Below are 12,809 nucleotides of genomic sequence, written 5' to 3'. Positions count from 1 at the left end.
CTACTTCCAGGGGCTACTTGTCAAACCTCATTGCCACCTCATCCGGACTTCAGCAAACACTTCTGCTCCCTTAGAGACAGGGGATAACCTGCCCCTCAGCAGATTCAGCACTCCATTGAAAATTGTACAGCACATCACAAAGCACAGACCATTCCAAGTCAGCACGCAGTTCAACTCTGCCATTGCATTTGGTGACGATGCAGGCCTCAGCTTTCTCAACTTAGGCAATACTGTCTTTTCCTTTGAGCGTGCGCAAGCTCCAGTCACATCCATTGAGATCGACACTACGCATTTGCACTCGTCCCACGCAATGGCTCAAGCACTCCAGTTCTTCATTCTGCTTGCGCTCATCGTTCATGTTTGCCTGGCACAAAACTGCTCAGTCCCATGGTTTCATCTCCAGAAAGGCATCTTGACGCGTCCTGCAACCGAGGTCAGTAAATATTCTCCTTGCGTTAAAGCTTGCATCAAGCACTTTTTTAGCGATTACAAAGATGCCCTCTCCGCGACTGCGGATCCTTGCTTCATCACTGGGGATCGACGTGTCTCCAATTTTGATGCTTTGCTCTTCAACATCAAGGCGGCCAATACAGGGAATCCTAGTGGCCAGCTCGGAAATGGCTATCTTCAACATTGCACTTGCACAACGGATATCGTCATTCGGCGAGTCAGGACCAGTACACGCCTGCTCGACTGTTCCTTAAAGGCAATTGCTGACAGGCTGAGCTTTGCCTACACCTTGGTTTCAACTTCTCAAATGGGCTACTTGGTCGAAAACTTGCCTTGCACTTCAGATGAGAAGTTTGCGCTGGGTCCAGGTGTGACCCTTACTAGCTACTTTACAGGCAAGGTATACGAGGTGGAGGACAACTTCAACTTTGGAATATGCTTCAAAGATGACTTTTCGCTTGGGTATGACTTGCAAAACGAAGGTATCATTTACCTGTACGACGGTCCTGGTTACGGACCTGGGGGCTTTATGTGAGCCTGACGCTTGCGACATATGCCTCGACTTGCTAGCTAGATCTTTATAGTTCTATCCTTTATCAGCTGCCACACTTGTTTGTATGGACGCTGCAGCTGTAGATCCTTGAAATGCGATTACGGACACTTGGTGTATCCGTACTAAGAGTCATTTGCACATCCGGGCCAGGTTGTGTTGGTAGAAGTATACGTGTAAGAAGCTTAACAGTCGTTGCATCCGCCGAGCGTGAGACTATTTCCTTATCTCTGCCCGCCCGGAAGCTGCAGCGAGTCAGCGACAGAGTGGCGCAGTCCAGCGGATGACACACGACCACGAGACACAGGCAGGAAAAGCAAAGTCACCGCGCGCTGCACAGACCGATAAGAGAGAGAAGCACTTGGTCTTGAAGCAGTCATCATTGCGATTGTGCCCCTGTATTTTTGCAAGAATTCTGGGCTCTGAAGTGCAGGCAGCTTGCTTATCAGCTGTGTTTGCTATCTGCTCGAGATTAGATTTGCGCACAGATCAAGCGGGCTGACAAGGCTGACATGGACAGACTACAGACTACAGTCAAGTGCCCATGAGAGAAACGCCGACAGGGCTCACTGCTCAAGTCCTCGTGCAGTAGACATGGCTGCTCAGCATTGCCCCGCGAATGCCGTCGCATCTTGTTACACGAACAGTCCCTGGAACTGTGGTCAAAGCAACCGATTGTCGGAGATCCTTTGTAACACGCCGTGAACGCAGAGCAAGGCACCAAGGGCTGTTTCATAGTCGTGCGTATATGCATAGAGGGCCTGGCATCCCTGGATCTCTTCGCTGCAGCTTAAGGTTGGCGTGTTGCAAGCTCAAGCTGCCTGCTCCGGCGCCGTTTTGTCTCGAGGCTGCAGCTGCTTCCGAGATAGAAAATCGCGAGCAGATTCGAAGCGGTCCAAGAGATACACAAAAGACAGCTCCGGCAGCATATAACAAGCCCGACCCGCTGCCAGTCCTCGACCCGCACACTCTCCCTTTCCCTTCTTCCTCCTTCTGCTGCTCCCTTCTTCTTGGGCCTCTGCTCTCTCTCTTCACATCATGGACCCAGCAGCCGAAGCCGTATCCTCGGCCGTCGAGGCCGCAGCAGCCACCATGACGCCGTACCTGAGTCTCCCATTCCCAGAGACGTACCCAGCGACGGGCGGCGATTCGGCCACAGAGAACCTCAACCTCTTCTTCCAAACAGGAGATGTGGCCTTCATCCTGGTAGCCACATCAATGGTCTGGCTCATGGTACCCGGTATCGCCTTTTTCTACTCCGGTCTGGCCCGCAGAAAGTCGGCGCTGTCTATGCTCTGGATCTGCATGGTCGCAGTCGCCATCACCCAGTTCCAGTGGTACTTCTGGGGCTTCTCGCTCGCCTTCTCAAAAACTGCAACCAACGGTTTCATCGGCAACTTGAAGCACTTTGCCTTGATGGATGTGCTGGGTGGGCCGGCAACAGGCACTGCGCTCGTCCCGGAATTGCTCTACGCCAACTTCCAAGGCATGTTTGCCTCAGTCACAATCGCACTCGTGATGGGCGCCGTCGCTGAGCGAGGCCGTCTCATGCCTGCTTGTCTCTTCATCTTTTTGTGGGTCACACTCGTCTACTGCCCGATGGCCTGCGCCGTTTGGAACGCCAATGGATGGGCTTTCAAGTGGGGTGTCCTCGACTACGCTGGTGGCGGTCCAGTCGAGATTGGCTCCGGTTTCGGTGCGCTCGCCTACTCCTTCATGCTCGGCCCTCGTCGTAACTCACCTTCTGAGATGGTGGTTGTACACCGACCCCACTCTGTCACCTCTGTCGTTCTCGGGACTGCCCTCCTCTGGTTCGGATGGGCTGGCTTCAATGGTGGTTCAGCTTTCGGTGCCAACTTGCGTGCAGTCATCTCCATTACAGACACCAACATTGCCGGAGCCATGGGTGGCATCACCTGGTGTCTGCTCGATTACCGTCTTGAACGCTCCCTGACCATGGTCGGCTTCTGCTCCGGTGTCATTGCTGGACTCGTCGCTGCTACACCTTCCTCCGGATACATTGGTCCCAGTCCTGCGGTTGCTGTTGGTGTACTTGCTGGAGCATGCTGCAACTACGCAACCAAGATCAAGTTTTTGCTTAAGATTGACGACTCGATGGATGTGTTTGCCGAGCACGGCGTTGGTGGCATCATTGGTCTCTTGTGCTGTGCCTTCTTTGGCGCAGAGTACGTTACCGCCCTCGATGGTGTCAGCTACGGCATTGGCGGTTGGTTCTCCAAGAACTGGGCGCAAATGTACAAGCAACTTGGGTGGATTGGTTTCTGCTGTGCCTGGACATGGACCATCACCTGTCTCATCTGCTTCGTCATCAACAAGATCCCAGGACTTCACTTGCGTACCTCAGAGGATGGCGAGCTCCGTGGTATCGATGAGGACCAGATTGGCGAATTTGCCTTTGACTACGTTGAGGCACGTCGCAACTTCATGACCTGGGGTGTCACCAATGCCATCGATGGCGAGACCACCGATGAGGGCTCCGACTTTTCCAACCAAAAGGGCAAAGCCAAGGCTGCTGAAGCGTTGCAGAATGCAGGCTCATACGAGATGCAGCAGATGGGCACCAACCACTCACTCGGCAATGCGCCCTTCCCAGCAGGTCAACGGCAACAAGCTGAGGCGCCTGTTGTATCAGGCAGTTCGCCTGTTGCAGAAGAAACTGCGCCAGCGCATAGAGATCACGCGGTCTATTGAAGAACCCACTGTCTATAAATGCCGAACCACTTGGATGTACCGTAGTAAAAATACCCTTGCACACTACCACATGTCGACTGTCTCTGCTTACCACTCAATTGATTGTTGAACATGTCATCTACAGTGCGGTTTGACGCGGCAACACAGTCATCTTGGGACACCGTCAGGCTGCGCGTCTGGCGTGGAACTGTACCCATCTTCTTCTCCTGCCCAGGACATAAAGCTCAGCTCAAGCTCGATGTGCCACGACTCAGCTATCTACCGCTCGCTTTCGCAAAATTGCGAGAAGTCTTCAACCTGCGTGGCGATGCAAAGATCTGGCTGACTACAGCTCGCAAGGATCACCCACGAGAGGTCTTGCTGACGCATATGCCAGCTGGCTTGCTCTATGATCTTCACACAACCTCCATCAGAGACGTTGCACCATTGCACTTGGTCGTCATTGATGATGAAGCTGTCCTGCCCAACAGCCCCACTGCGCCTGGTGAATGGCCAGCACCACCGCGGCTGTCGTTGCAAGATGAGTATGCCATCTTGCCCCTCCTATGGCAGACTTTCAAGCAAGCGCTGCATCTTCGCTTAGGCAGCCTTAGATGGCTGCAATCTTTGACACCCTCTCAATCAGCTGCCTTACAACGAGCCTTGCTGATGCTCGATATGACGACGACATACGATCTTGGTCAGCGCTTGCTTCAAAGTCCTCTACAGTCGGTGCCCGTGCGGCTATGCATTTCATCTTCCGTGTTTCTACAAATGGCTGTACCCCTACGAACGCAAGGAGGAGTGACAACTGTGAAAGATTGCATCGCTATACGCATGCCAGACATGGCGATACTGCTTGTTGATCCACAGAACCATGAAGCTCAAGTTCCTGGTGTGCTTGTTTATCTGCACGGCGCAGCCGTTCCACTCGATACTCCCCTGTCGGATTTGTTGGAGGAGGCAGCGTACGCAGATGCTTGGCTTTACTTTGTGTTGCTACCGGTTGGCTGATGCTATTGAAGCGCAGGGACGCAGAAGATATACAGCACCTCATCACGCACCACACACCGGATATCGATAGATGCAAGCACGAGCTCTAATCTCGTGTCTGGCAGAAGCGTAAGGGAGAGGGTTTTGGTTCCGCAGTCCACGAAGGCTGACCACGGACAAGTCTGAATGTTTGATGACGCACCTGGCGTGATGTTCACGTCAATCTTTGGCAACGGTACTTTAAGCATGTACGTGTACTGAGAAGGCTGTAGAGCAGCGAATACCTTGGGGTCGAATACTTCAAGTGTATACAGCGGTGCAGGTTCTTGGTTCATTTTTTGGACAGGCGTGGACGTAGACTTCGGCTTCGGTTCTTCGGTTGGTGTCGGATGCGGTTGCTGTTGAGCTGCGTTGCTGACTGGAGATGGCTGAGGAGTCTTGCTGACCTTGGCGTTACTGCTCCCATTCACCGTATTGAAGTTTTGCCACAGTGAGTCTGCCGGTAGAGGCCCCTTGTGCTGCAAATTAGGCAAATTTTGGACCTCTCTCATGAGTTCCCCAACGCCTCGTCGTCTCAACCAGATCCATGCCATCGCAAGGAAATGCTCATGCTGATCGCTATCTTTTGGAGACAAAGCGCTAGTGACTGGCGCGCCAGGGAGTATGTCCATGTAGAACACTTTCTTGCCTCCCTTGTCCTTCTCCTCTTGAGGCAGTGTCAGCCATACCTCTTCCTTGCTACGCCGTATCACTCGCTCTGTGACGATATTGACGAAAAGCTCGTGCCGAGAGCCGTCCAGTGTCTCCAGCTGAGTCTGGAGGACGAGCCAAGGCAGCAAGTTCGAATTTGTATTATTCGAGGCTACCGAAGCCTGCGTATCTTGCTTGGGCGATTGTGAAGCTTTCTCACTGGCCAAGTTGCGTTGAGGCTGGGAATGAGTCGATGTCTTGGGTTGAGGGGTCCTAGGAGAGTGGTGCGGTGTAATATTACTGGCAGTCTGCATAGGCGTACGCTCCACTTCTTGAATCAATTGCGGACGCGTTTGCTGTTGAGCTGCACCGCTGATACTGTTGTCGCGGCTGCTGTCCACAGAACTCGCAGCAGAATGCCATTGGGAGTCTGCCGGAAGAGGACCTTTGTGTAGCATCTTGGGCAACGTGAAGCTCTCACTGACGATCATACCGATACCTCTGTCTTCCAAGAAGGATGATGCTAGTTGCAGAAGCGCCTCGTGCATAAAATGATCGGCCCGGGACACATGGTCATAGAGGTGCATGCATGGGAGAATATCCATGTAAAAAACGGCATTGCCAGCCTTATCCTTGTCTTCCTGAAGCAGTGTCAGCCAAGGCGCTTCTTCCCTGCTGCGGCGTGGCTCTCGCTCTATGACAATATTGACAAAGAGCTTGCTCTGAAGTCCATTCTTGGTCCTGAGCTGAGTCTTCATGACGATCCAAGGTGCCAAATTCGACTTTTCGTCCTTTGAGGCTGCTGAGGGTTGAGCATCTTGCCTCGGCGTTTGAGCGAATCCCTCGCGGGCCGCGGTTCGAGGTGCTTCACCTTTCGACTTGGAATCAGACACTTTCTGAGCTCCATGGGATTCAAGTCCACTCTGCATTGTGCTTCTAGTGGTGGTAGTCGTAGTCTTCACTTCTTGAATCAGTGGTGCACGGGACGGCTGTTGGGAAGCACTTCTAATGATCGACGGCTGTGAAGCGCTGCTGGCTACATCAATGCCATTGTCTGCAGGACCGTCCTCGAGATATTGCCAGAGCGAGTCTGCCGGAAGAGGGCCCTTGTGCTCGAGCTTGGGTAGGGTGAGAGTATCCTTTATGATACTGCCGATGCCATTTCGAACCAGGAAGGAGGATGCCATCTCGAGCAAGATATCGTGAAGATACGCCTCGTGTCGAGGGAAGGTAGTATAGACTGTCACTGGAGGAAGAATATCCATATAGAGCACTGCACCGCCAGTCTTGCCCATCTCCTCAAGCGGTAGTGTCAGCCAAAAGCTTATGTGCCTGCTGAGACGCGGCTCTCGCTCCTTGACAAGATTGACGAATAATTTCCGCTGCGACCCGTTCTTCAATCTAAGCTGAGTCTTGAGGACGATCCATGGCACGAGATTCGACTTGTTGTCTTTCGAGGCTGAAGAAGCTTGAGCGCGTTGTTTGGGCTTTTGAGCGTTTGACTCGCTCATTGATTGAGACTGGGAGCCAGAGGGACCTAGCCAGGTATGCAGACGTACATGGCCTGGCTGATCAGGCTCTAGCAATTCTGGCATAGCTCGCGGGTTGGACTTTTTAGATGATGTTGGTTGGCGACGCGACGCGATGGTCACAGCAATTCAGCAAACAGCGCGCGACCAGCTCAGATGGCACAAGCATTGTCAACTTCCTTCAAGCAAGGCCTGGCCATTATGTCACGATTGTTTGCTACGTTTCATGCCACCATGACCGCTGCAACGACCTCAAACGGTTCTGAGACGTTGACTGTTTTGATAGAAGCATAAGTATGTAGCTTTCTGAGGTTGGGGAATGAACCACAACTTGTACACTATGCAGCCTGTCTCTCTCCTCTTTCTCTCAGCTATTGGTATTACGCTGGCCGTGCCAACAGACACATCGGCGGATGCGCAACTTGAGAAGCGAGCAAATCCTGCTGCAGGTCTCGCAGGCCTCAACGTCAACGCCATTCCTGGCGTCAGCGAAGTCACCGGTCTCGTGGGCGGCGTGACAAACTTTGCTGGTGGCGTGGCCAGTGGCAACGGCCTTGGGCCTGCATCACAAGTTGGAAACCCCCTTGGTTTACTGAGCGGCTTGACAGGGGGTGCACCTGGCCCTGGCCCTGGAGGACGCATTGCAGCAGCTCGTCCGGGAAACCGCCAGAATGCTGATGGTAATCGACAAGGCGCGGCAGCTGGTCTCCGAGCAGCAGCCAATGGTCGTCAGCAACGGACTAATCGCCAGAATAACGCTGCTGCTGGTACTCCCCCAGCTAAAGCCACTGGCGCTCGTCCTGCAGCAACAGGCGTATGCATATCATCTTCTTGTCATCGCCAGCTAACCAATCTAGGGTAACAGGGCCAACAATGCAGAAAAGAAGGAAGGAGCAGAGAAGAAAGCAGCTGGAACAAAGCCGGCTGGAGACTTTTCAGAGCCACCTCCAGGCCCAGCCGTCAAGGCCAAGGAAGATGCGCCAGCTGCTGCTCCTCCGTCTTCTGCTCCACCTCAGCAGCAACTAGCGCCAGAGACTTCTGCGGCAGCTCCAGCATCTCCGCCAGCTACTGTGGTTCCAGGAGAGCCTGTAGCCCAGGCCGCCGTAGCAGCGCCCGCGGCAGGATTGAAGGCAGCAACAGTTTAGATTGCCAGCTCACGCGTAGTCGTCATTCATACATAAGCCCATGAACATCATTTGAGAGCAGAAGCAGCCAGCAGTGAGTGATTGGGTAGATGACGCCGTGGTCTGGGTCCTGGATGCGGATGACGGCTAAAAATCCAAAATGCCAAAACCTCAAAATTCTCGCCGCCAGCAGCCAAGGCCCCCTCCCAACAAGCTACACACCCTCCTGCTCTCCATCCACGTACATCTGGCCGCTCCCAGTCGTCGTAGCTAGAGGGCCGTATCCTTACATCCAAAGGGAATCCTATTCGCCCGCCATTTCGTCGCCAGAAGTCGCAAAAGCCAAACCGCACACCCTCATCCTCCTTCGTCTGACCCTCGACGCCCTCTCGACGTCGTACTGGGCAGTTCCAAGGTATACAGACAACTGCAATACTCAACAGATGCTGACAACAGGCCCTGACACGAGTTTCAAGGAAATCCTATACCCGCCTGACAACCATAAGAGCACCGTCGCAGGGTGCTCTTTTCCATTAGCTTCAACCCCGAGTACAGCAAGGTCTCTGACCTCGCTCTCACCTGACTCACCTTCTTGCGTATCTCACCCGGATGCCAGCAGTCGATTTTCAGGTTCTTTCCCCCAACCTCGCACCCAACTTCCCGGACAAGCCCTCCATGGCTCCGGCTCCTCTCCTTTACAACCATGTTGCTCAGCAAATCGATGCAGAGCATAATACATTCCCATCCAACCCTGCTCGAGCTTGCGTGAAGCGGGCTCTCGAAGACCAGCTCGCTCGGATTGAGCATGAAGGCCAAAACCCAGACAACATTGAAAATGGTGCCGCCTTCTTCGTTGCGGACCTAGGTGAAATTGTTCGCCAGCACTTACGTTGGCAGCAGAACCTGCCTCGTGTCGTGCCGCACTATGCAGTCAAGTGCAACCCAGACAATCAAGTCATCCGATTGTTGGCTGCTTTGGGCACTGGTTTCGACTGTGCATCCAAGGCAGAAATCCAGCAGGTGTTGGATCTAGGCGTTTCCCCAGATCGCATCATTTATGCAAACCCATGCAAGGCTGCTAGCTACATTCGCTACGCTGGTGCAGTGGGTGTGCAGGCCACAACATTTGATAATGCAGAGGAATTGCACAAGATTGCCAACTACAACCCAGAGGCACAGCTTTTCTTGCGCATCCTGACCGATGATTCAGGTGCCCTTTGCCAGCTGGGCCTCAAGTACGGTGCTCCACTCAACACGACCATGTCGTTGCTCAAGCTTGCCAAGGAGCTCAAGCTGAACGTCGTGGGTGTGTCTTTCCACGTTGGATCTGGCTCGAGCGACCCTATGGCCTTTGTTGATGCCGTGCAGCGTGCTCGCATTGTCTTTGATGAAGCAGCTGCGGTCGGCTTCACACTACACACGCTCGACATTGGCGGCGGCTTTGGCCACGACAATTTCGAAAAGTTTGCTGCCGTCTTGGGTCCTGCCATTGACGAGCACTTCCCGGCTGACGTCCGCGTCATTGCAGAGCCTGGACGGTACTATGTCGCTGCAGCCTTTACCCTGGCTGTGCACATTATCGCTCGCCGCACCATCTACCCAGACTCGGACGAGCCCTTGCCCGGTACAACGAGCAACAACTTCATGTACTACGTCAACGATGGCGTGTATGGCAGTTTCAATTGCATCATGTTTGATCACCAGCATCCAGTGCCCAAAGTGCTTATGCACAAGGGCCGTTCCTACTTTGATGCGCCTGCCAAGTCGTTGCAGAAGCAGCGTGTGCGGTGCTCGATCTGGGGTCCCACCTGCGACTCGCTCGACTGCATTACGGGTGAGTCTTACCTGCCTTTTGTGATGCAAGTGGGAGACTGGCTGTACTTTGATGAGATGGGAGCCTACACCAAGTGTGCAAGCTCCAAATTCAACGGCTTCAACCAGTCAGAGGTGATTTACGTGTCATCTGTTTAGTGCGTTCTAGATGCAGTTTGTCTTTTGTCGTTTGTGTTTCAGCTCTCTCTGCTCGTCCTTTCCCGTACTAAGCTCATCTATTGCTCGTGCGTCTCTTCTGTCGCTGCTCTCGCTGTGAATTTGATTTTCTGTTTGACTTTGGACCAGCCTCGACGACCACAAACACCCACAACCGAAAGCCGATGAAGGGTGCAGCCATGCAAAGGGCCATTGCAGGCTCGATGCTGCTCCCGACAGTCAGTGCAGGCTTCAAGGACTACGTCAAGGGCGAGGCCAAATCCAGTGTCGTGTCCAAGGCCACTGCAGCAGCTGCCTCGGCTGCGACAAGTCTTTCTGCTTCAGCAGCGAGTGCTACAGCCTCGATTGCAGCACGGCCAACTAGCATACCGGAACTCTTCACCGGATTCTTTGTCCGCAATCCACCACACACCCTCATTCTAGAGGCCTGCCTCCTTGCTGCCATCGCTGGCTGGATCGTATTGCACTTTGTCGGTTGCCAGCAGAATCAAGTCGCTGCGAAGCGTGCATTCACCAAAGTCTATGGGATCCTTGGCAGGGAGTTTGAGCAAGTTGGCCTGAAGGCGTTGTCTGACGGAGGCGCACCCATGAGCATGGAGAGCAACGACGCCTTCATCTCCCTTGCACAAGGCCGCAAGAATGTCGATGTGTGCAAAGTCACAGTCGACATGTACCCGCGTCAAGATTTGATTGTTGCATTACCCGTCAGGACCATCTATGGACTGTACTTTGATGGCGAAAGTATTGCTGACCGCTTGACTTGCCAGTTTTTGCTTCCTGCCAACGCCGATGTTGATGGTTTCGTCTGCGGCGTCGTGGCTAAGCGTGTTATGCGTTACCAGCGCAAGAAGTGCTGGGACTTGCAATTCACCAAGACGAATGACAGTGCTCTGCTGCCTCACCAATTTGTCACCATGACGGAGACGGTGGAATGCCTTGAAAAGGTGCTCACCAAGGACTTACAGGCTGTTGTCGCTGATCTTGGCGAAGCACTCGAGTACTTTGTCATTACAGACCAGCCCGTCACGCAGCCACGCAAAGCTGATGCGCCGCTCACCCATCAGCGTGCCATTCGTTTCTCTGTGCTTGCTGGCGAAACTGCTGCGACACGAGAAAACGTTGAACGTCTTGTACAATGCGCATTGACACTTTGTGATACCCTCCCCAAGGCACAAGGCAAGCTTTCTGCCGTGACTACGCGCAAGCTGCAGCAAGCGCGTGAGGAGACGTATGGCAAGATTCGCAAGCAGATTGAGGAAGAGGCGAAAGCGGACGCGCCCAAGAAGCCATCTCGCAAGGCGTTGCGTGAGAAGGCAGAGAAGGAGCGGATTGCCAAGCTGAGTGCATCAGAGCAGAAGAAGGCTCTGTTGAAGGAGAGAGAGCGAAACATGAAGCGAGGCCAGAGCAAAATGGCGCGTGCAAAGTAGAACATGCTCATACATGAGTACTGCTTGCTTGATGTGCCGTCGAAAGTTGTCAGACTAGCTATCGACTCGTGCTCAATACGGTGTAACCCCTCAACTTCTCCACCTCTATGACTTGACTGCATACAGATATCAAAAGTGACTCGAGCGAATTCATCTGATCCGCACACGCTTCAGGACCGGGATATCGATCTGGCAGCTGGTTTATGCTCCTCCTGCCTTAAATGCTTGAACATCTTCTTCGCTATGCTACTTGCCATCTGGCTCGGACAATAAGTGTGCGTGTTGGAGATACAGCTCTCTTTACTCATGCTCATGAGTTCATGCTGCAGCTCGAGCTTGAGGAAGCTGTGCCTTAGTGACTGACCATATTGCAGACATACTTAACGTCACTGTCTCGCTGCTTTCAGCAGAAGTCAGTGCTAGCTGGATTGCGAGTTGTTTTATGCTGCTGATTGAGAGCGAGGGATGCATCAGAAAGCGGTGGACGATAGCAGTGCACAGAAAGACCATGAGATGAATGAGTTGAGAAAAGACATGCTGCCGCTATGCATCTGTAGAATAAATCATCAAGCGTTCATGCGTGCCTGCCACTCCCGCACGCTACGCCAGCGCGCTCCAAGTCCCTGACCGAGTCGGATGCCTGTTGAAGTTGGGCCTTCTCTTCGGGACAGAGCATCCAAAATAACTTGCATACCGAGACGAGACCGCTCAAAATTCTCTCTGAATTTGGAGACGCCGAGGCCTTCTATACGTCCACTGACGCCAAAGAAGAGATTGCTGTAGGCTCTCGCAGTGGTCTCTACGACTGTTTGTGTTGGATCTGCGAGGGATGCGGTCATGCGCTGCGACTCGACTACTTTGAGCACGCGGGTGTGATCCAGGTTGCGCGACTCTGTCTGCATCTCCATTGTCGCTGGATTCACGATGGAATGTTCAATGATATAGGTTTGCGAGATGTTGAGAATCTTTGCGCCCCATTTGGGCAGCTTGCCGCGCTTGACGAGGAGGCGTGTCGTATGGAGTGTGCCTTGTGTGTCGACATGCCTCGAGAGGATATCACTGGCGAGGACATGTTGCGCATATGGATTGGGGTAGCGCAGGAAGTAGGCGAGTGTGACAGTGGACCATGGGTGGTCGTAGGTGAAGGTGGTGGAGTAGAGCTTCATGTTTGGCTGTTGTTGCTGCTGTTGTTGCTGCTATTGATACGACTGCTGCAGTTGCGAGTCACTGATGACCGGGGCCACTGGCTGTCTGGACCAGGACGGAGCAATACACGCAGACTGTAGCTTGGCAGACGGAGGAGCAGTTGTTGGGTGTTGGTCGTCGTTGCTTCTCCAGATTTCTCAGCGCTTGAACTACTGAGAAA

The 12,809-nt window shown here is 53.3% G+C and overlaps 8 protein-coding genes across 8 annotated transcripts; 6 read left to right on the top strand and 2 right to left on the bottom strand.

Moving 5' to 3' along the window:
* Positions 1 to 310: 310 nt before the first annotated feature.
* On the top strand, positions 311 to 985 carry BCR37DRAFT_384874 (uncharacterized protein; the record flags this gene model as incomplete). The annotated part of the gene is made up of 1 exon (XM_040870304.1): positions 311 to 985. The coding sequence occupies one exon, from the start codon at positions 311 to 313 to the stop codon at positions 983 to 985; it is 675 nt and encodes a 224-aa protein (XP_040728038.1).
* Positions 986 to 2,092: 1,107 nt separating this feature from the next.
* Positions 2,093 to 3,712, top strand: BCR37DRAFT_342921 (ammonium transporter MEP2; the record flags this gene model as incomplete). Its single annotated transcript, XM_040867464.1, has 1 exon — positions 2,093 to 3,712. One exon carries the CDS (start codon positions 2,093 to 2,095, stop codon positions 3,710 to 3,712), a length of 1,620 nt encoding a protein of 539 aa, XP_040728037.1.
* A 111-nt stretch (positions 3,713 to 3,823) lies between these two features.
* Positions 3,824 to 4,705, top strand: BCR37DRAFT_403990 (autophagy protein Apg5-domain-containing protein; the record flags this gene model as incomplete). Its single annotated transcript, XM_040872048.1, has 1 exon — positions 3,824 to 4,705. The coding sequence occupies one exon, from the start codon at positions 3,824 to 3,826 to the stop codon at positions 4,703 to 4,705; it is 882 nt and encodes a 293-aa protein (XP_040728036.1).
* Positions 4,706 to 4,790: 85 nt separating this feature from the next.
* BCR37DRAFT_390088 (uncharacterized protein) lies at positions 4,791 to 6,969 on the bottom strand (the record flags this gene model as incomplete). The annotated part of the gene is made up of 2 exons (XM_040870801.1): positions 4,791 to 4,802; positions 4,903 to 6,969. The coding sequence occupies 2 exons, from the start codon at positions 6,967 to 6,969 to the stop codon at positions 4,791 to 4,793; spliced, it is 2,079 nt and encodes a 692-aa protein (XP_040728035.1).
* A 127-nt stretch (positions 6,970 to 7,096) lies between these two features.
* Positions 7,097 to 8,059, top strand: BCR37DRAFT_873 (uncharacterized protein). The gene is made up of 2 exons (XM_040872519.1): positions 7,097 to 7,717; positions 7,761 to 8,059. The coding sequence occupies exons 1-2, from the start codon at positions 7,223 to 7,225 to the stop codon at positions 8,046 to 8,048; spliced, it is 783 nt and encodes a 260-aa protein (XP_040728034.1). The 5' UTR covers positions 7,097 to 7,222; the 3' UTR covers positions 8,049 to 8,059.
* A 379-nt stretch (positions 8,060 to 8,438) lies between these two features.
* BCR37DRAFT_32 (pyridoxal-dependent decarboxylase) lies at positions 8,439 to 10,089 on the top strand. Its single transcript, XM_040866987.1, has 2 exons — positions 8,439 to 8,442; positions 8,504 to 10,089. Exon 2 carries the CDS (start codon positions 8,637 to 8,639, stop codon positions 9,996 to 9,998), a length of 1,362 nt encoding a protein of 453 aa, XP_040728033.1. The 5' UTR covers positions 8,439 to 8,442; positions 8,504 to 8,636; the 3' UTR covers positions 9,999 to 10,089.
* BCR37DRAFT_11 (uncharacterized protein) lies at positions 10,090 to 11,726 on the top strand. The gene has a single exon (XM_040865918.1). The coding sequence runs from the start codon at positions 10,181 to 10,183 to the stop codon at positions 11,441 to 11,443; it is 1,263 nt and encodes a 420-aa protein (XP_040728032.1). The 5' UTR covers positions 10,090 to 10,180; the 3' UTR covers positions 11,444 to 11,726.
* Positions 11,727 to 12,785, bottom strand: BCR37DRAFT_12 (PRELI-like family-domain-containing protein). Its single transcript, XM_040865987.1, has one exon. The coding sequence runs from the start codon at positions 12,607 to 12,609 to the stop codon at positions 12,010 to 12,012; it is 600 nt and encodes a 199-aa protein (XP_040728031.1). The 5' UTR covers positions 12,610 to 12,785; the 3' UTR covers positions 11,727 to 12,009.
* Between the last annotated feature and the right edge of the window lie 24 nt (positions 12,786 to 12,809).

This window comes from Protomyces lactucae-debilis (assembly GCF_002105105.1).
Source record: "Protomyces lactucae-debilis strain 12-1054 chromosome Unknown BCR37scaffold_1, whole genome shotgun sequence".
In the NCBI taxonomy this organism is placed as follows: Eukaryota; Fungi; Ascomycota; class Taphrinomycetes; order Taphrinales; family Protomycetaceae; genus Protomyces; species Protomyces lactucae-debilis.
This window is presented reverse-complemented; position numbering and strand designations above follow the sequence as displayed.